This window comes from Macaca thibetana, chromosome 10 (genome assembly GCF_024542745.1).
Source record: "Macaca thibetana thibetana isolate TM-01 chromosome 10, ASM2454274v1, whole genome shotgun sequence".
In the NCBI taxonomy this organism is placed as follows: Eukaryota; Metazoa; Chordata; class Mammalia; order Primates; family Cercopithecidae; genus Macaca; species Macaca thibetana.
Window position 1 is genome coordinate 20,563,286 of NC_065587.1, and position 20,928 is coordinate 20,584,213.

Genomic DNA, 20,928 nt, shown 5'->3' on the forward strand with positions numbered 1-20,928 from the left:
CAGCCTCCCGAGTAGCTGGGACTACAGGCGCCCGCCACCTCGCCCGGCTAATTTTCTTGTATTTTTAGTAGAGACGGGGTTTCACCGTGTTAGCCAGGATGGTCTCGATCTCCTGACCTCGTGATCCGCCCATCTCGGCCTCCCAAAGTGCTGGGATTACAGGCTTGAGCCACCGCGCCCGGCATTGTTAATTTTTTAAATTCTGCATTGTTGCCGGGTATGGTGGCTCATGCCTGTAATCCCAGCACTTGGGGAGGCTGAGGCGGGCAGATCACCTGAGGGCGGGAGTTCAAGACCAGCCTGACCAACATGGAGAAACCCTGTCTCTACTAAAAATACAAAATTAGCTGGGCATGGTGGCACATGCCTGTAATCCCAGCTACTACTCATCTCTACTAAAAATACAAAATTAGCTGGGCATGGTGGCACATGCCTGTAATCCTAGCTACTCGGGAGGCTGAGGCAGGAGAATCGCTTGAACCCGGGAGGCAGAGGTTGCAGTGAGCCGAGATCGCACCATTGCACTCCAGCCTAGGCAACAAGAGGGAAACCCCGTCTAAAAAAGAAAAATATATATACACACACACACACACATTCTGCACTGTTAAATAAAAGAACACTCCGCCTGGTGAGTGCCCTGCCACCGGAGCACTGCCACTCCCTGACACCATGCCCTGCCAGTGCTCCCAGCATGTGAGTCAACAGTTCTAGGTACCCTTGGATGCTACAATCCATGAAGCAGGACAAGATAAACTGCTGCCAGGCACAATGGCCCACCTATAGTTCCAGCTGCTTGGGAGGCTAAGAAGATTGAGCCAGGGAGTTCAAAGTCAGCCTTGACAACATAGTGAGAACTCATCTCTAAAAAAGTTTCTTTTAATTAAAATTAAAATAGAGCATTACAGAGAATACTGTCATTACAGGTGGCAGGCGCCTGTAATCCCAGCTACTTGGGAGGATGAGGCAGGAGAATCTCTTGAACCCAGGAGGTAGAGGTTGCAGTGAGCCAGGATCGCACCATTGCACTCCAGCCTGGGCAACAGAGCAAGACTCCCGTCTCAAAAAAAAAAAAAAAAAAAAGATGGCATCTGGACTTTTTGCTCATGGCCAGTGCTCACAGGTTTCCTGAGTACATGCCAACTGCACATTCCAGGATCCAGGAGAGGGGCCTATGTGAGCTGCTCAAGCCCAGCTGTTGGGAATGACCCCAGCAGGATGAGACTCTGGTATATCAACACATTCTATCTTCAAAAGAATGTCTACAACAGCACGTTCACCAGGATGTTCCACAGCATTGCCTAAGGCCTCTGAAATTGTGTATTCCAGTGAGCCACGTGATACTGCAGAGATGCTTTTTGATCGTTCATTCATTGGTTCACTGTTCCCCCTGCTTTCTCACTCCAATCTAACAACACAGGCTGCTTCTCCTTCAAGGGGAAACAGCATCCGCTGCCATGCTTCTTGTACACTATTCTCAGTCCTGTAGAAGGTCTCCCTCATTTTCGGCCCTCACCACCTCCCCAACCCCTACTCCAGCATTCTCCACACCTTACCTGGCTTTATTTTCTTATTCTCACTGCCTGATAGATGCTCTATGCTTATTCATGATGTCCCTCCTCCATTGGACTGTAAACTCTGTTGGGCCAGGACTTCATCTCTTATTCACCAGAGCAAGCTTGTCCAACCCACGGCCCAGGACAGCTTTGAATGTGGCCCAACACAAATTTGTAAACTTTCTTAAAACATTATGAGATTTTTTTTTTGCAATGTTTTTCAACTCATCAACTATATTGTTAGTGTATTTTATGTATGGCCTAAGACAATTCTGCTTCCAGTGTGGCCAGAGAAGTCGAAAGGTTGGACACCCCTGCACTAATGTCTGGCTCATTATAGGTGTATTAAATGAAGAACTCTGGAGTTTGGCCAGGCATGGAGGCTCATGCCTGTAATCCCAACACTTTGGGAGGCCAAGGTGGGAAGATCACTTGAGCCCAGGAGTTCAAGACTATCCTAGGCCACATAGTGAGACCTAGTCTCTACAAAAAAATACAAAAGTTAGCAATTTCACACAAGAACACCCAGCTGTTGAGGGGCATAGCCACGAAGTGAAGTCTCCCAAGCCATGTGCCATAGATTAAATTGGGCAGACTCCCCCGGTGCAGCCATAGCCTGTGTTGGGGAACACGCAAGACAATAATGAATTTGCAATTCCTTTTGCAAGCTTCAAATGCCACCATTCCTGGCATTTATTTATTTATTTATTTATTTATTTATTTATAGACGGAGTCTTGCTCTGTCACTCAGGCTGGAGTGCGGTGGCATGATCTCAGCTTACTACAACCTCCGCCTCCCGGGTTCAAGTGATTCTCCTGCCTCAGCCTCCTGAGTAGCTGTGATTACAGGTGCCTGCCACCACGCCCAGCTAATTTTTGAATTTTTAGTAGAGACAGGGTTTCACCATGTTGGCCAGGCTGGTCTCGAACTCCTGATCTCAAGAGATCCACATGCTTCAGCCTCAAAGTGCTGGGATTACAGGCATGAGCCTAGCTCCTGGCCATTATTTACTGGGCTTCTCCATGTGTCAGGTGTTTAGCGCATACTGTCCCACTAAAGTCTCAGAACAGCTCTTCCAAGGAAGAATTTTTTCACAATTTTCAATTTATAGATGAGGAAATGGGCTCAGAGAGAAGTACTTTGCTCAAGATCACAGAGCATAAATTCAAATCCTGGAGGTTTGATTAAAGAAAATTAGAAGCTGAAGCATCAGTGGGGTAACATCTATACAATCTCCTAAAGATGAACACTCAGGGTCTCTAATCTGCCCCCTCCCCAAATATCCCTGGGGTGAACGTCTCTATATTTGTGCCCTCACAGAGCTGAGTAAGAACATGTTTAGGATATGACCCTAGGGATAGAATTATGAAGTCAAAGGGTCATGGATACTTTTCTTTGCTGTACTTGAGGCTTCACATCTGCCCCAGGTATGTCTGGCTCCTCCCCTCCCTTTCCTGGGATAGGCCCACACCACCATGAAAGACCCATACTGCCCCTCCCGGGAGCTGGGACCAGGAGCCCACCACTGTGTCTGCAGTCACTGAAGAGAAGGAACATCCTCCCAGACTGAGGGTTTAAGACCAAAATAGCCTGTGCCCACTCCCATGTCTGCTCTTGCCTTGTTTATGGAAAGTCAGAAGCTCATGGAATGTGAGGATTGTATAATGACGTCATCAAGAATGTCCGGGCCACATGGCATCAAGGTGAAATCATTCAAGGCTCAAGGCCCCCTCTTGGGGCTTGCCTTGGGGCCCTGAGCAGTCTGTCCCAGGCCCTGCAGCCAGGCCTGAGTCTTCCAGTCCCCTCCCCTCTCTAGGCCTGTCTCTCCCACAGGTCTACAGGGAGTGTCAGATGACAATAGAATGTGACTTGTAAACCATAAAGTACTAGACATAAGTGAGGAGCTATCATTATAGATCCAAGAGTTGACAATCTCTAGGGTCAGAAGTTAGCTGCTAGGGGCTAAGCCCATACAGATAAAATTGGCCCATCCCTCCAAATATAAGCAGTTGGTAAGAGCTAAGTTCGAGCCCGGGTGCAGTGGCTCACGCCTGTAATCCCAGCACTTTGGGAAGCCGAGGCAGGTGGATCATGAGGTCAGAAGATTGAGACCATCCTGGCTAACTCGGTGAAACCCTGTCTCTACTAAAAATACAAAAAAATTAGCCAGGCGTGGTGGTGGGCGCCCGTAGTCCCAGCTACTCAGGAGGCTGAGGCAGGAGAATGGCATGAACCCAGGAGGCGGAGCTTGCAGTGAGCTGAGATCGTGCCACTGCACTCCAGCCTGGGCAACAGAGTGAGACTCCGTCTCAAAAAAAAAAAAAAAAAGAGCTAAGTTCGAACCCTGGCTCTATTCACAGCCAATTCTTGGACCTTAGGCAACTGACTTTACCTGACTTTACCTCAGTCTCCTTAGCTGTAAAATGGGACTAATAATGGTGTATATCTCATTGCTAAGAGATTACAAGACATGTTGCAACCAATTTGGAAAACAGTTTGTCACTTCCTCAAAAGGTTAAACAGTTGCCATATGACCCAGCAATTTCACTCTTCCTTATCTATCCAAGAGAAATTAGAACATAGGCCCCCACACAAAAGCTCGTACCTGAATGGTCAGAGCAGCATTATTCATAATGGCTAAAAACTGAAAACACGCAAATGACCATCACTGATGAATGGAAAAACAAAATCTGGTCTAGTCCCAGCTCCCAGGAGGGGCAGTATGGGTCTTTCATGGCAGTGTGGGCCTATCCCAGGAAAGGGAGGGGTGGAGCCAGACATACCTGGGGCAGATGTGAATCCAGAAGCTCTGATACATGCTACAATGTGGATGAACCTTGAAAATGTTCAAGAGAAAGAATCCAGACATAAAAGGCCATATATTGTATAATTCCATTTATATGAAATATCCAGAAAAGGCAGATCTATAGAAACAGAAAGCAGATTAGTGGTTGCCAGGGATTGGGGAAGCCAGGATGTGGAGTGACTGCTAACTGGTAGGGGTTTCTTTTAGGGTGATGAAAATGTTCTAAAATTAGAGTGTTGTGATGGCTGCACAACTTTGTAAATATGCTAAAAATCTTGTACACTTTAAACGTGAATTTATGGTATGTTTATGTTCCATAAAACTGCTGGGGAAAAGACTGCAGGAGAATGTAGGTAGAGCTTTGGGCGTGCGTGGCTCAGTAAACGCTGGTGATTATTAATAATTAGGTCTCACGAGATAATTTAAAACCCCAGAAGCAGTGAGTGCGATGGGACTGCCAAACTTCTCGCTCAGGCTGGGCCTTTAAGCCGCTCTGCGTCCCTGAACTCACTTGGGCCTCCTCAGAGTTCCTCATATATGAATGGGGGAAACAATCCCTATCACGTCCTTGGGGTCTCGCAAGGAGCGGGGCTCAGGAGGCAGATGAGGAACATGGAGGAAGCCCTGGGCCTCTGGCTCGCGCTCTGCAGTAGGTGACAGGCCCCGCTTGAGGCCAACCCGGAAAAGCCCGAGCTCGTCCAGGTGAGTTCTTGTGATTGGCAGCCCAGAGGAGGGCGGGGAGGGTTGCGGTGACGGCTGCCCCGCCCCCTCACGTCGGGCTTGCTGGCGCCCGCCGGGGGAAGGTGGGCGGGGCCCGGGGTCTGCGGCGCCCATTGGGCGTGGGGGGAGAGCTCCCGGGTGGGCCTGTAGCCCCGCCCCCTCCCTTGCGGCGGCCAATAGGCGCCGCGCGTGGGCGGGGCGTCGGCGGCAGCCGGGCGGCTGAGGTGGCCGCTGGGGCTCAGGCGGCGGGCGCGGCCGGGATGGCGAAGAGCAACGGAGAGAATGGGCCGCGCGCGCCCGCGGCCGGGGAAAGCCTGTCGGGAACCCGGGAGAGCCTGGCCCAGGGCCCCGACGCCGCAACCACAGACGAACTCAGCTCTCTCGGATCCGACTCGGAGGCCAACGGCTTCGCCGAGCGCCGCATCGACAAGTTCGGCTTCATCGTGGGCTCACAGGGCGCCGAGGGCGCGTGAGTAGCGCCGGGGGTCGGGACTGAGCGCGGTACCCACGCGGGGGGCCTCGACACAGACGGAGGCGCCCTCGGGACTTGCCGACACGTCCCCCTCCCAAGCAGGGACCACCAATCCCCCTTCCCTCTCCTGCCCCACCCCCACCATCCCTGCCTTCCCAGACCCGCCCCCTTTGCAGTCCTACTTCCGACCCAGGGGGCGGACGGGCCCACACCTCCACCTGCCACCTCCACCCTCCAGACAGACTGACCTGCCCCCAGGAAGGACCGACTGTGCCCTCCTCCCAGCAGTGGAACAGAATGACAGACACTGCCCCAAAGCCACCCCTGCCTCCAAGGCCTTAGGGATGATTGTCTCTGCCACCCCGACAGGCTCCCAGATGGCTGGCGCCCCCCTCTATAGACACGTATTCTCCATCCCTCCCCCTCCCACAAACCCACAGATGCCCTTGTCTCCCCGCCCCCCACACTGCCCCCACACCAAGAGACCTCAGACCGACTTCAGGACTGACTGCCCTGCCCCCACCCCTTCCCAGGACAGACTGACCCTTTCCTCGAGGCACACATACCTTTGGATGGACTGACATTGGTCGCCTCCCTCCCCTCAGCCGCATCCTAGGACAGACAGTCCCTTCTCCTCATGGAAGGGTTAGAAAATGGCCCCCTACCCCCTCATACACAGCTTCCTCCACTGGCACCGGCAACAGGTGGGCAGGTACTCTCCCTTCCCAGCACCTACAGGGCGACAGGGAGCACCACCACTAGGACAGACCGTCAGCTCCAGCAGCCACAGGAGGCAGTAGATGGGCTCTGTGTGTGTCCTGGAAACATGTGCCTCCTCCCAAAGGCAGATCTTGGGCATGGGACAGGGGCAGGCAGGGAGACAGCAGGGTCCCTGCTCATATAGCACCCCCTGATGTCCTATCCCGAGAGCACCCAGACACCCAGCTAGCAGACAGAGAAATGTGGGGCAGTGGGCTAGCACCTTGCCTCCAAGCTGGGCCGCACGGTGCCCCACAGAATCCCCTGAGCCCAGGCCTCAGAGATCATGTGCACAGGCGGGCGGTCCCCTTAGAAAAGATGGACTCCATACCCCACTCCCATCCCAGCTGTCCTGTCATGTGAGACCAGTGTTGTGCACAGAAATGACAAGGCTCCCTCCTGATGTGTGCTTTCCATCCCAATCACCAGTAGGAGCTCCTGAGGCCCTGCCATGACCCTACTCCAGAGAATATCCTTTCTCCCCATCTCTGACCAATTGAGATTGTCCAAGGTCACCCCAGACTCTCTCATGACTTATGGAAGCCCTTTGACTGTCTAAGAACCCCTGTCACTTCCGGGATTTTCCCCAGCCCTAAAGCCTCTTATTCACCAGGCCTCCTTCTTCCTTGGAGAAATCCAGGCCCCTCCCCTAAGGGAGTTCCCTCTCACCCACTGGATCTGTCTCCTCCAATACCTCCCTACTGGCTCACAGCAGGTTAAGCTTAGTCCAGGACCCAGAGAGAGCACCCCTCATTCTGAACCCTCCCCGTGACTGATGTGTTGTCACAGTTCCCCAGGGATTCACTTGTGAGAACTTAGTGGGGACCTGGAGTGTTTTGAATTGAAGAGCAGTCACCTGGGATTAGGGCCCAGGGAGGGGTGTGGTCTTGAGATCTGGGAAAGGAGTTCCCAGTTGCATTTATGGGACCTTGGAAGGAAGAGCTCAGATTTGTGGGAGAATGCTAGGGCATGAGAATTCCTACTGCATGCTTATCAGGCAATCAACCACATCTTGGGGTGCAGAGCAATGAGATATATTAGGAAAAGGAATTACACTTGCTAGCTTTGTGACCTTGGGCAAGATCCTGAATCCCTGAGCCTGTTTACTCACTGTAAAGGGCAACAGTAACACCCACTTCTCAACATTACTCTTGGGGGTTAAATGAGATCAGATATGTGAAGGTGCTTAGCACAGCACTTGGCACAAGTAGTGGCCCAGAAAATGTTAGTTTTCTTTCTTTCCTTCTAAGGGTCTGAGAAATGAAGAGAAAAATGAGGGCATATCTCTGGTATTTGTGGGCAGAGTGAGGCCCCAGTGGAAGCACCTCCCTTTGGCTGTAGTCCCCAACCAGGCAGCCAGACATCTGTCTTTCTTACCCCACAACCACAAACCCGGGATGTGGCTCTGCAGACACCCTCTACATTGCTGCTGTCTGTAGGGCTGGGACTGAGGTCAGATCCCAGGTCCAGTTCTCTCTCCCTCCCTCACTTTGTGGAGCCTGTCGGTCAATCCAAAATCTCTGGTATCTGAAAGCTTCGATGTTCCCTACTTAGTTTATATTGTGGTTTCAAAAAAGCCAAGAGTAAGTCCCTGCCCAAGGCCATAAAGGGGAAGTTATGGGAAGTTTCAGGGTGACTGCCCTAAACCCAGTCTTGTGGTTGAAGGCTAGGAGTCCATGTTCTATGCTAGAGAAGTGAAACGTTAGCACTCATGGGTACTGTGGTGATGGTGGGGACTCTGACTCCAGATTAGAAGTCCATTTCAGTTACCCTGGGCCAAAGGTTGTCTCAAGACATTTTGGTTGTGGAAGTTGCCAGGCCCTGGGGGTAAGAAAGCAGGTCACAGGCTACCTTACTCAAGTGACTATTAGCTACATGGTATGAGTATATCAAAAAACCATAGACTGCACTGTAAGAGAGATATATATATTTTTTTTTGAGATGGAGTTTCACTGTGTCGCCCAGGCTGGAGTGCAATGGCACGATCTTGACTCACTGCATCCTCTGCCTCCCGGGTTCAAGTGATTCTCCTGTCTCAGCCTCCTGAGTAGCTGGGATTACAGGCACCCATCACCACGCCTGGCTAATGTTTCATATTTTTAGTAGAGATGGAGTTTCACCATGTTGGTCAGGCTGGTCTCGAACTCCTGACCTCAGGCGATCCACCCGCCTTGGCCTCCCAAAGTGCTGGGTTTACAGGCGTGAGCCACTGTGCCTGGCCTGCAAGGGATCTTAATAGATTGACCAGCTCAGACCTTCTCTCTCTCTTCAGAGAGAAGAATAACTTGCTTAAGATCATAGCATATTAGTGCAGAACTAGGACTTGGATTTAGGGTTTCTGACTCCCAGGTCAGTACAGTTTCCACTGCCTTCACCATCCATAAATATGGCCTTTGGTCCCTGCAGGACATCAGGTGTCAGACAGGTAGAACAGAAGTGTCTTAGCAGTCACCTGCCTGCTCTTACCTTCCCTGGCTTAGCTCAGCACTTTCGACTCTCTCAGCAGTATATGAGGCTAATAGAAGTAGCCCAGAAGGATAAGAGTATGTTGTCATTACCAGTTCATTAGACTGATTAGCTTCAGGACTAGGAAGAGGCTCATTCACCTTTTTCTCCTTAGTCTGCAGTGGAGTAATTAATACTTATTTACTGGGAGACATTTCAAGTTAGGAAGCTGAAAGTGGCGGGGCATGGTGGCTCACACCTATAATCCCAGCACTTTGGGAGGCTGAGGCAGGTGAATCGCTTGAGCTCAGGAATTTGAGACCAGCCTGGGCAACACGGTGAAACTCCGTCTCTATAAGAAAGTACAAAAAGTTAGGTGGGCATTGTGGTGGGCACCTGTAATCCCAGCTACCTGGGAGGCTGAGAGATGGGAGGATCTCTTGAGCCCAGGAGGCGGAGGTTGCAGTAGAGGCAGAGGTTGCAGTAAGCCAAGATTGCGCCACTGTGTTCCACCCAGCTCTTTTTTGAGACAGAACATGACCCTGTCTCAAAAAAAAAAAAAAAAAAAAAAAAAAAAAAAAAAAAGGCTGAGCACTGTGCCTCATGCCTGTAATTCCAGCACTTTGGGAGGCTGAGGCGGGCAGATTGCTTGAGCCTGCCTGGAGTTCAAGACCAGCCTGGCCAGCATGGTGAAACCCTATCTCCACAAAAAATACAAAAATTAGCTGGGTTTTGTGGCATGCACCTATAGTTCTAGCCACTCGGGAGGCTGAGGTAGGAGGACTGCTTGAGCCCAGAAGATGGAGGTTGCAGTGAGCTGAAATCATGCCACTACACTCCAGCCTGGGAGACCTTGCCTAAAAAAAAAAAAAATGCTGAAAGTGACCTTAGAGCCTTAGAGATGGCCATCAGCATACAGATAGATAAACTGGAGGCCTGTGAGAAACCTGGAATTCCCGATTCCCAGTCCTAGGCCTTTCCATTTGTTCACCTTATCTGTCTTTTGAGCCTACTCTGCAGGGAAACTTTAGTGAGACTGAGATAGTCCCTGTCTGCTTTTGAGTAGTAGCCACAGGCAAGAAAGCAGCTAGCCAGCAAATGATCCTGTGGGTGGCATAGGCATAGAGCAGAGTGCCCACAGCATTAGTTCTTCTGGCTTGTCTGGAGACCGAGTTGGGCATTGAAGCCCAGGAAGGGCCAAGCGCAGTGGTTCATGGCCGTAATCCCAGCACTTAGGGAGGCCAAGGCAGGCAGATCATTTGAGGTCAGGAGTTTGAGACCAACCTGGCCAACATGGCGAAACCCCATCTCTACTAAAAATATAAAAATTAGCCAGGCGGTAGTGGCGCGCACCCATAATCCCAGCTGCTCACGAGGCTGAGACAGGAGAATCGCTTGAGCCCGGGAGGTGGAGGTTGCAGTGAATTGAGATCATGCTGCTGCGCTCCAGTGTAGGTGAGAGAGTGAGACCCTGTCTCAAAAAAAGAAAGTCCAGGAGGGACCAGATGAGGCAAAAGACATGTTTTCAGCAGGAAAGGGTGGGAGGAGTGATGATATCCCTCCTGTCACTTTGGGGCAGGAAGAACAGACTTGTTTGGTGGCCCTTCTGTAGCATAGAGGAAGTGGTCAGGAAGGGAAAGAAGGATACAAGTTGTATACCAGGTCTGCTGGCCCGAGGGAGGTGACCTGAGAGAGGTGGTCCCTGACCTTCTCGTTTTCCTACATGATTGTCAGGTCTGGCCTCCTGAGGCTGAGAGCTTCCCACCCAGCCTCAGTCCACTCAGTCTGCAGGCCAGATGAGGTGAGGAGCTATGCTCTCTGGGATCCCATGGGTGTTGGCTTCCTGTTATGGGAGCAAGGGATCTGAGCTGGACCCAGGGAGAAACATCTGGAACAGCAGTATTGCCTTCTTCAGTTACCATTCCCTGGGCCTTTCATTACTAGCCAACTTTGGAAATCATAGAACTGGCTTAATTGGCATCCTCATAGTTTATTGTGTGCCGGTTTTTATTGGAGTAGGGTCAGGGCCCTCCTGGCAGGCCAGATCCTGACTCCTTGCCTTATTCTCTAATTTGTAAACTCAGAGCATCTACTTTTCTTGAGCTGTTACAGATCCCAGGAGAGCATGGAGCTGGCAATGAGGTAGTCCTTGGGTGGCCCATCTGGAAGGAGGCATTTATATATATGGGGCCCTGGGCTGTGACTCTAGACTGCAGGCCTCTCATTTTCTCTCATTTTTCCCTTCTTAGCCTCAAAGGAAAATCCGGTTTGGTGGCGCTGTGAGTGTTAGGGCCTCAGACAAGACCTGACTTGGTAAAGGAGGGAGCTGGCACACCAGCTGCTATGCTGGGAAGGTGCCTGTGTGTCCGCCTACTGGGAAACTCTAAGCTGTGGGAAAGAGATAAGACGGTAGCACCTACTTGATGTTTTGTCCTACCAGCATCTGGGCCTGAAACAGGACCTCCCAAGGGGCAGTGAGTCCTGGCTCTGGCCCAGCCACTCAATCTCTTTATACCGAGGTGGGCGAGAGAAGGTGCTGTATGCTCCCTCCTCACACAAGCTCCAGAGTCTGGCTGGCTATGTGATCTTGGACATGTTGCTTCACTTCTCTGAGCCTCAGTTTCTTACCTGCAAAATGCTTATGATAACACTGACTTTGGAGGATCGTTTTGAGGTTTAAATGAACTAATGTTTGAAAAAGTCTGGCACAGGGTAGGTGCTCAGTTCTTCTGCCTCTTAAAGACTGGAGCGGCTTGTGGTTCTATGTTTTCATTTTCTACTTCCATCTTTGGCTATAATGTTGAGTGTCAGTGAGGCCCAGCCCCTGTGGGCAGGAATGAACCCTAACCTGTGGTGAATCCTCACTTCCCCTGAGAGGGGTGGTTATCCCCATTCTGTGAATGAACATACTGAAGGCGGAGGAGAAAGTGCCTAAGGTTTGCCAGCTGGTAAATGGCAGAACTAGGACTAGAACCTGTTTCTTGACACTGAATCCAGTAGTGACTATGCCTTGCTAAGGTGGCAGTGGGCAGGGTGCCAGGTGCTTACCAGTCCCTAAGGCCCTCACACCCAGGGCAGAAGTTAGCAGGAATCTAGCTGCCTCTCCCTCCCAGTCTGGCAGGCAAAGCAGGTGTCAGTACAATGAAAGGTCATGGCCATCAAGCAGGAGAAACGCACAGCGAGGAAAATCCTTGGGAGAGGTCCTGGAAGCATGGCCAGATCAGGCCTGGCCTAGTTCTCCCATAGGCCAGAGTCCGGATTGCATTGGTCTGACCCCAACATGCTGCATAATGGCCATTTGACTTTGATATCTAGTCTGTGCCTTTTGGAAGAAGTGTTACTTTGTAGATGAGGCAGGGATTATGTTGCTTGTACCGGTGAGGAATCTGAAGGTTGGAGAACTCTTGCTGTCAGTGTACTGTGGAGCCAGATCAGAGAGGGATCCCAGGTCCTCCGACTCTCACCCAGTGCTCCTCTAGCTGCATAGCACTGCACGTTCTCTTCCCCTTTCTCCTCCTCAGTCAAGGTAACTGAGCCTCCAGGCTCAGGATGCACTGCCAACCAGAGCAGAGCCCTGCCATCATCCATCCATTATCCTAGCTGATCACTTCATCCCGCAGACAGTACACTTGAGGGGTAAGAGGCCTCCTTTAACTGATTAGTCTGCCCCTGGTAAATCTATTGCCGCAATCCTGGGCCCAGAGACCCTCTCTGGCAGGGAGAAAACTGTACTGGCCAACCCACTGGCAAGTCAATGCTCCTGATACTTAACCTGCTTAGAAGCCCCCACCTAGGATTTCATGCCAACTTTGGCTTTCTCTGTCTCATCCTTCCCTTTCCCATCTCTCCTCCTCCTACCCTACCCTACTGCATTCTGTGCCCTGTCCGGGTCTTCAGAGGCTGCCATAGCTTAGCACTCAATGCCTCCTCAGGTAGAGAAAGACTCAGCAGACCCAGCAGCCTGGGAGAGCAAACCAAGGCTTACTTTTGCCTGCTTATCCATCTTAGCAGTGAGCTTATTTACCACACATTTATTGAGCATCTACTCTGTCAGACCCTGTGATTTGGGCAAGAGATACAGAGCTGAACAAGATGTCTGTGTTTTATTGCCCTCAAGGCACTCACAGACTTGCTGAAAAATAGAACCACAGACAAATCTTTCCAGTGTTGAATGATGAAGGCTGTCATCAAGGCATGCAGTTCTCCTGGGAGTATAGAGGAAAAAGCCGCCAGCCCCACCTACAGGAGCCTAGAAAGTAGTAGCATTTGATCCAGGTTTCAGAAGAGGCAAGGCAGGGCTGTCCTTTGGATGAGAGGGGACCCATGTGCAATGTCCCTCCCAAAAGCAGTTGTTTGAGCCAATGGCAGAGACGACAAGAAGAACGGGAGGCAGTAGGATGATACGAAGCAAGGGTAGGTTAAGGAAATGGGTTGGGTGGTCCGAGTCTAGCCTTGAATGTCAGGCTGAGGCCTCCTCTGTTGCATAAAAGTTAGTTCAGGTCTGGCATGGAAGGTGACCTAAAGAGGAGCTGGACTGCAGGCAGTGAGACCTGTTGGGAAAATCAAGAATGGCCTAAAAGGTGAGACCTTGAAGAGGTCTGGAGCAGTGAGGATAAAGAGGCTGGCAAATCATTAGGGCTTGGTTCATGACTGCCATGTGGGCTCATGGAGAGGTAGGAAGACTCTGGACTAGCTGAAGTGGCTTTGGCCTCTTACAGAGTCCATTCTAGAGCCCTCTGGCTACAAGGAAGCAAGTCCAGTTGTGGCCTTCCTCTGAAGTGGGCAGTGGGCTGCTAGTGACTGTGCTGTGTCACAGCTCTGGGCTCCCCAAGGTGCCTGGTATGGCTGGCTTGCTCAGGGCACATCAAGGGGTTCTTTATCTCCTTCCAGCAGGAGAGTGGGTTGGCTGACCTGGTTGGGGAAGGAGTAGGTTAAGCAGTGTTGAGCTTCCTCGTCTCTGCCTGGCAGACATGTTGGATGGCAAGGAAGGATGCAAGGAGAACCAGAAGAGAGGAGTGGCACCTGAGGACATGGAAAACCTACCTTAGGGTGGTATGGCAACTGGGGAGGGTTTGGGCCTTTGGACACAGCATACACTGATCAAGGGGAGGCAGATGGCAACTGGAGGCTTGTTTGACCTCACCTAGCACCTTTATTCTGTTCTTAGAGGTGGTGCCTTGGCTGGGACAAAACCTATGAGAAGGCAAACTCCTCAGCACTTACGAGGGGCACCACCAGTGGCATCTCAGAGATGCGAGATTCTGGCTGGAAATGTGGATTTTAGGCTAGAGCCCTGAGAAAGGGCTCTGAACCAGGCACAGGGGTCAAGAGTGTCAGTGATGGCTCCACCACTGACCTTTGTAATATGTGACTTAGGCACATCCCTTACCCAACCATGGGGCTAATGCTTTCAGTTTTCTTCACCCAGCACTTACTATATGTGCAGCCCTGTGCTAGGCTCAGGATATAGACCTGATCCTGCCCTCACAGGGAAATCAGACATTAAACAAGTAGTTTCAACCAGCTTGGGCAACATAGTGAGACCCCGTCTCTAAAAAATAAATTAGCTGGGCGCGTGCCAGTAGTCCCAGCTACTACGGAGGCTGAGGCTGAGCCTGGGAGTTTGAGGCTGCAGTGAGCTATGATTGTGCCACTGCACTCCAGCCTGGGTGACAGAGCGAGACCCCATTTCTAAAAAAAATTTCAAAAAGAGAAAGAAGTTACCAGGTGTGGTTGTATACAAAGGATTGTGGGGATCAAATTAGATAATTGGATTAGGAACATAGTGTAAACAAACACTGCTGAACAGAGATCTGGAGACCTTAGCCCTGTGCCTTACTGAGCCGCTAACTAGCTGTGTGACCTTGAGAAAGTTGCTTAATCTTGTTTTTTTTGTTTTGTTTTGTTTGAGATGGAGTTTCGCTCTTTTGCCCAGGCTGGAGTGAAATGGCACAATTGATCTCGGCTCACTGCAACCTCCGCCTCCCGGGTTCAAGCGATTCTCATGCCTCAGCCTCCCGAGTAGCTAGGATTTTAGGTGCCCGCCACCATGCCCGGCTAATTTTTGCATTTTACTAGAGACGGGGGTTTTGCCATGTTGGCCAGGCTGGTCTCAAACTCCTGACCTCAGGTGATCCACCCACCTTGGCTTCCCAAAGTGCTGGGATTACAGGCATGAGCCACCATGCCCAGCAAAAGTTGCTTAACTTTTTTAACCTCAGTTTCCCCCACATAAAAATAACGCAGTTTGTAGGTGTGTGTGTATGTGTGTTTGTTTTTAGGAGACAGGATCTGGCTCTGTCACCCAGGCTGGAATGCAGTGGTGCAATCATAGCTCACTGCAGCCTCAACCTCCCAGGCACAAGTTATCTTCCCACCTCAGTCTCCTGAGCAGCTGGGATTACAGGCTCAAGCCACCATGCCTGGCTAGTTTTTTTTACTTTTTGTAGAGACAGAATCTCACTATGTTGCCCAGGCTGGTTTCAAACTCCTGGGCACAAGCGATCCTCCCTCCTCAGCCTCCCAAAGTGCTTACATTATAGGCATGAGCCACTGTGCCAGCCAACTAAGGCAATTTTGGTGGGATGGTGTTGAAGACAGCTACATCTGACATCCTGAGACTGACCGTGGAGTATATGAAAAGTGCTTTGAAGCCTGAGTAACATAGGGAGATCCCATCTCTATATCCGCTAATTTAAAAAATAGGTAGGCGTAGTGGTGTGCACCTGTTGTCCCAGCTACTTAGGAGGCTGAGGTAGGAGAATCACTTGAACCTGGGAAATCAAGGCTGCAGTGAGCCATTGCACCACTGCACTCCAGCCTGGGCAACGGAGACCCTATCTCAAAAAAAAAAAAAAAAAAAAAAATAGTGCTTTGAGAAGTTCTGTATGCGGTACCACGGAAGTTCAGGGGGGTCACCATGGCACATGCCACAGAAGCCAGTGCTCCTAGCATGCTCTGTTCCTCTTGGGAGAGGACCTCTCTTATTGATTGATTGAGACAGGGTCTTACTTTTTTGCCTGGGTTGGTCTTGAACTCCTGGCTTTAAGTGATCTTCCTGCCTCTGCCTTCCAAAGTGCTGGGATTAGAGGCATGAACTACCATACCAGGCTGGACTTCTCTTTGTGTGCGGGATCGGTGTCCCTCAGCTCTTTGGGGATGTAATCAAATCAAGGGATGCTTTGATTTATCTAGCTCTTTAGTCTGCAAAGTGCTTTCATTTCCACTGCCTCTCAGTGACCCTTATGGGAGCAATGGGAAATTGGTAGGCTATTATTTTATCCTATTTCCTGATAAGGAAACCATAGGTGAACAAGTGATGGAACTGGGCCTGGCACCTAGCACTCCTCTTTCCCAATTTCCCATCTTACCAAAGTTGGTGACCACTGTGTGGCCTCTCCTCCTTCCCTTCCTCTCCCAGCTTAGGACTTCAGCCCAGCCCCAAGTGTCTGCACTTCTCCTACCAGGCTTCTCAGGTTGTTTTTGTTGCTAAGTTGTCATGAAGGATGACACAATTCCTGTCCCAGGACTCCACACACAGCTCCTCATATGTACCCCAAGACAAGGCAGGAGCAGCTGGTTCATGAGTGGCCCGGTGAAGGAGCATAAGTTTGGAGAACTCCTGTCCCTCCTCAGTGCTTTGGGTCTTGGGACACTGAGTCCGGAAGCGATCTTCCCTGGCCAGCCACTTTTGGAGAATGCTGCTGTTTTCCCTTTCATCTGTCTTGGCTTCACAAAAAAGGAGAACGTAGGCCGGCACTGCAGCTCACGCCTATAATCCCAGTACTCTGGGAGGCCGAGGTGGGCAGATCACTTCAGTCCAGGAGTTCAAGACCAGCCTGGGCATCATAGCAAAACCATCTCTCTACTAAAAATACAAAAAAATTAGCTGGGTGTGGCGGTGGCATTGGGAGCGGGAGTATTATTAGGATTAAGGGAGATGTTGTCAGTAAAGCACTCAGCACAGTGTCTGTCACAAAGGGCTCTGTGGAACATGGTGGCTCTCACAATTCAAGTGTAAATTACCCTGTGAGATTTCACCTCAGGCATTTAGCATAATGGTAAGAGAGCAATGCAGCTTTGGGTTGAAGATCTGGCTTCCCTCACATGCTCTTCCAACCTACCCATGACTGTGAGGGTTAGGCAGGAGCCAGTCCCACTCAGCCTGTGGTCTGGAGCTTCCTGGCCTGCCAGGGCAGGTTGGGAATCCCCCCATGAGTTCCTCGCTGAGTCATCTGGAGCAGGGCTCTGATCTGAGGGCCTGACCTTCCCTTTCCTTGGTCTGTAAAGATAAGCAGAAGTAAGAGCAAAGGTGGGCCTCCCAAAAGATTCAACTCAAGGCTTGCAACCAGAGTGCTGCCCAGGGCCTCTGTCCTCCTGGGTGGTAGCAGTCGCTTGGGGAAGGAGTCCAAGTTTGCTTAATAATTACCACTACCCTCCTCTGTGGTTTCTTTGTGGGATTTTTGTGGTTGTTGGTTTTTTTTTTTTTGTTTTTTTTTTTGAGTCGGGGTCTTCCTCTGTCGCCCAGGCTGGAGTGCAGTGGCACGATTATGGCTCACTGCAGCCTTGAACTCCTGGGCTCAAACAATCTTCCACCTCAGCCTCCTGAGTAGTTATGGCTACAGCCATGCACCACTATGCCTGGCTAATTTTTAAAAGAATTTCGTAGAGACAAGGTCTCACTCTCTTGCCCAGGCTGGTCTCAAACTCCAAACTCCTGGCCTCAAGCAATCCTCTGGCCTCTGCCTCCCAAAATGTTGGGATTATAGGCATGAGCTACTGTGCCTGGCACCATGCAGACTTTCATCCTGAGCTTCCTGTTCTGCTTCTGAGTGACCCCTCCATCCTCCCAGGATAGTCACTGTAATGCCATTTCATAGAGGAGCCTGTATGATGGATGAGGCTTTCACCTACATCACCTCGTTTAATTCTGTGAGAGCATTTATCATCGTAGTCCCCATTTTACAGAAGCAGAAACCAAGTCCCAGAGAGGCAAAGTGACCTGCCAAGCATCACACAGCTTGTGTCTCTGAGTCCACTGAGCTCCAAGCTCCTCAGGAACAAGGCTATGTATCCCCAGCCTACTGGACAGCACTTGGTGGTGGAGTTGAGTGACAGAGGGAGAGATGAGCAGGGCCTGGATTCACTTTCCAGTGCCATCCCCTGCTTGACTTGGACTTTGGCCAGTTATTGTCTTTCTGAAGAACCTGAGTTTCCTTATTCACAAAAGGGAGTTGATAATTAGAGGACTTATCTCATGGGCTTGTCAGGATTAAATGAAATAAAGTAGTTAAGTGCTGAACACAGTGTCTGGTGCATAGCAAGCGACTGGTAAGTGTTATAACAGAATTCAGTTAAGTTAATTGAATATTAGAATTGTAATGTTATAAAATGCCATCATCAAGCAGATCTGTGCTCAACCCTGTGCTGGGCTTTGAGGAGGATCTAGAGCTGGTACCAGGCTAGAGAGGGAATGCTCTTTACCAAGTTCTTACTATGCTTTACCCACCTGATCTCAAGGTAGAGGAGCATATTCCCTCGTTACTGCTGACAACACGTAATGAAATTCAGAGTGTCTGAGGTCACCAAGCTCATGAATCAGTCAATACACACATTTGTTGGCCAGGCGAGGTGGCTTATACGCCTGTAATCCCCACACTTTGGGAGGCCGAGGTGGGTGGATCATGAGGTCAGGAGATTGAGACCATCCTGGCCAACATGGTGAAACCCCGTCTCTACTAAAATAAATAAATAAATAAATAAATAAATAAATAAATAAATAAATAAACAAAAATTAGCTGGGTGTGGTGGCACATGCCTGTAGTCTCAGCTACTCAGAAGGCTGAGGCAGGAGAAAAGCTTGAACCCGGGAGGCGGAGGTTGCAGTGAGCTGAGATTGCGCCACTGCACTCCAGCCTGGGCAACAGAGCAAGACTCCGTCTCAAAACAACAACAACACACACACACATATTTGTTGAGCACCAGCTAGGTATCAGGCCTGGGACACACTGCAGAGAATGAGGCCAAGAGAGCCCCTGCCCTCCAGGAATGCACCTTCTCATGAAATGCTGCTTCTGCAGAGCAGCCTTCAGGTGGAGAAGCTCCACCTGTCCCACTGGACTGCTCACATTCCCCGAACAAGTCATTCCCTTTTCTATTAACTTGCGTTTGAACATACTATTTTGCCTGGTGTGTCCTTTCCCCTTTCTCAGCCTAGCTACTTGCTGTCATCCTTCAAACTCCAAAAGTCAACACCCCTTTAAAGCTTTCTCTAAACAGCCCATCCTCACCCTGGGGTCCTTTTGCAGTCTCCTAGCCCCCTCTACATGCTCCTGTGATGGCATTTCTTCTCTGTGTGCTAGTTATTTACCTACCCATTTGTCGCTGTCAGATTGACCTCCTCAAGGGCAGAGACCACATTTTATTCATCTTTGTAGATTCAGAGCCTGGAACACAGGTTCTAGAAAGGTGTGCATGGAATATAATGAGGGGCTGATTGTGTTCTGTCCCTGGAGTAGTTAGGAGAGGCTTTGTAGAGATGAGAAGGAGTTTGGAATGAGGCTTCCCAAGATGATGGCACCAAAATTGAATGGAGGTTGAAGGAAGATGGCTCAGGGTAGGGACCTCTAGAGATGGGACTAGGGGAGAAAGGGATGTGCAGGGGAACAGGAGGGCCTTGAGAGCCAGGGCCTGAAGTTTCTTTGTTTTTTCTGGTGTTGTTATTGTTGTTATTTGTTTTTTTGTTTGTTTGTTTTGAGAAAAGGTCTTGCCCTGTGAGCCAGTGGCCCGGTCTAGGGTGCAGTGGCACAGTGATGGTTCACTGCAGCTTCAAACTCCTGAGCTCAAGTGATCCTCCCACTTCAGTCTCCCGAGCAGCTGGGACTGCAGGGCATGTGCCATAATGCCCAGCTATAGGTCCTGAGGTTTCTGTTGGATAATGAGGGCAGTAGGGAGCCATGGATGAGTCTGGGTAGAGAAGAGGTCTTATATAAACAGTGAGTCAAGACTAATTTTGGCAAGATCTATCAATGAGATCTAGCAGTTTGGTAAGGATGAGTCAGGGTGGCCCCTGGGTGCCTGCAGTGAGATTGTGATCCAAGGACCCAGTCACCAGCAAGGGAATTTCAAGCAGCACTCTGACTGGTGGGAGCTGGGATTTGGAGAAGGGATGTCTTCTGTTGAGAATAGTCTTGGGCGGCACGCAGTGACTAATGCCTGTAATCCCAGCACTTTGGGAGGCTGATGCAGGCAGATCACTTGAGCCCAGGAGTTTGAGACTAGCCTGGGCAACATGGCGAAACCTTGTCTCTACACAAAATACAAAACGTAGTGGGGCATGGTAGCATGAGCCTATGGTCCCAGCTACTCAAGAGGCTGAGGTGGGAAGATCGCTTAAGCCCAGAAGGCGGAGGCTGCAGTGAGCTGAGATCATGCCACTGCACTCCATTTTGGGCGACAGAGTGAGACCCTGTCTAACACCTTTCTGTAGTCGTCAGGGAGAGCTGCTTTGGGGTTTCTTCTGTGGTCTGTGCCCTTCCCTATGAGTGCATCAGAGGAGGGTGGGTTCCTTGGTTTTTCTTTTTGGGAGCCAGCAAGGCTGGTGCCTAAAGGAACCATTTCTCACACTGAGTAGGGTGGAGTTGAGCGGAGTGGAGAGCTGGGCAGAGGTCCAGGGCACCAAGGCCAGTAAAGGGTGGAGAGAACCTGTTTACCATTGTGCACTGACCCAGCACTGGAAGGAGCAGAGCCAGGGAATTCCTCATGGGGAAGACAGGCAGCCCCAGAATTAGCCTGCATTGGGAAGGAGGGAGAGTGAAGCAAGCCAGATTCTCTCACTCAGACAGGGAGCCTGGACACTGCCAGCCGGCTCCCAGGCAGGGGTGGCCGGGCCCCAGAAGGGAGTGCCAGGCTGCTGCAGACCGTCTTTGTTTTTCCTACCAACTCACAGTGTGCGTGGCCTCAGGCAGACTGCTTACCTTCTAGGGAGGGGATGGCCTCACTGCATGATCTCATAGGTTTCCCAGTCCTGACAGCCATTTGCACACCACCAGCCTACCCTCTCCTGCACTTTGGTTTCCCATCATCACTTCTTATGGAACTGGTCTAAAAGCCATTTATACCTTCGTTCATTACCACCTCTTAGGGTAGTGAACTCCAGAGGTTGTTGCCTAGT

At 50.6% G+C, this 20,928-nt stretch overlaps 1 protein-coding gene across 1 annotated transcript in view; it reads left to right on the plus strand.

The window, feature by feature from the left end:
* Positions 1 to 20,928, plus strand: part of TBC1D10A (TBC1 domain family member 10A) — a 139,871-nt gene that overhangs the window by 99,451 nt on the left and 19,492 nt on the right. The window contains exon 2 of the mRNA XM_050806726.1: positions 5,294 to 5,549. Coding sequence (XP_050662683.1) covers positions 5,341 to 5,549 — 209 coding nt within the window. The 5' untranslated portion in view covers positions 5,294 to 5,340. The remainder of the gene's footprint in view (positions 1 to 5,293; positions 5,550 to 20,928) is intronic.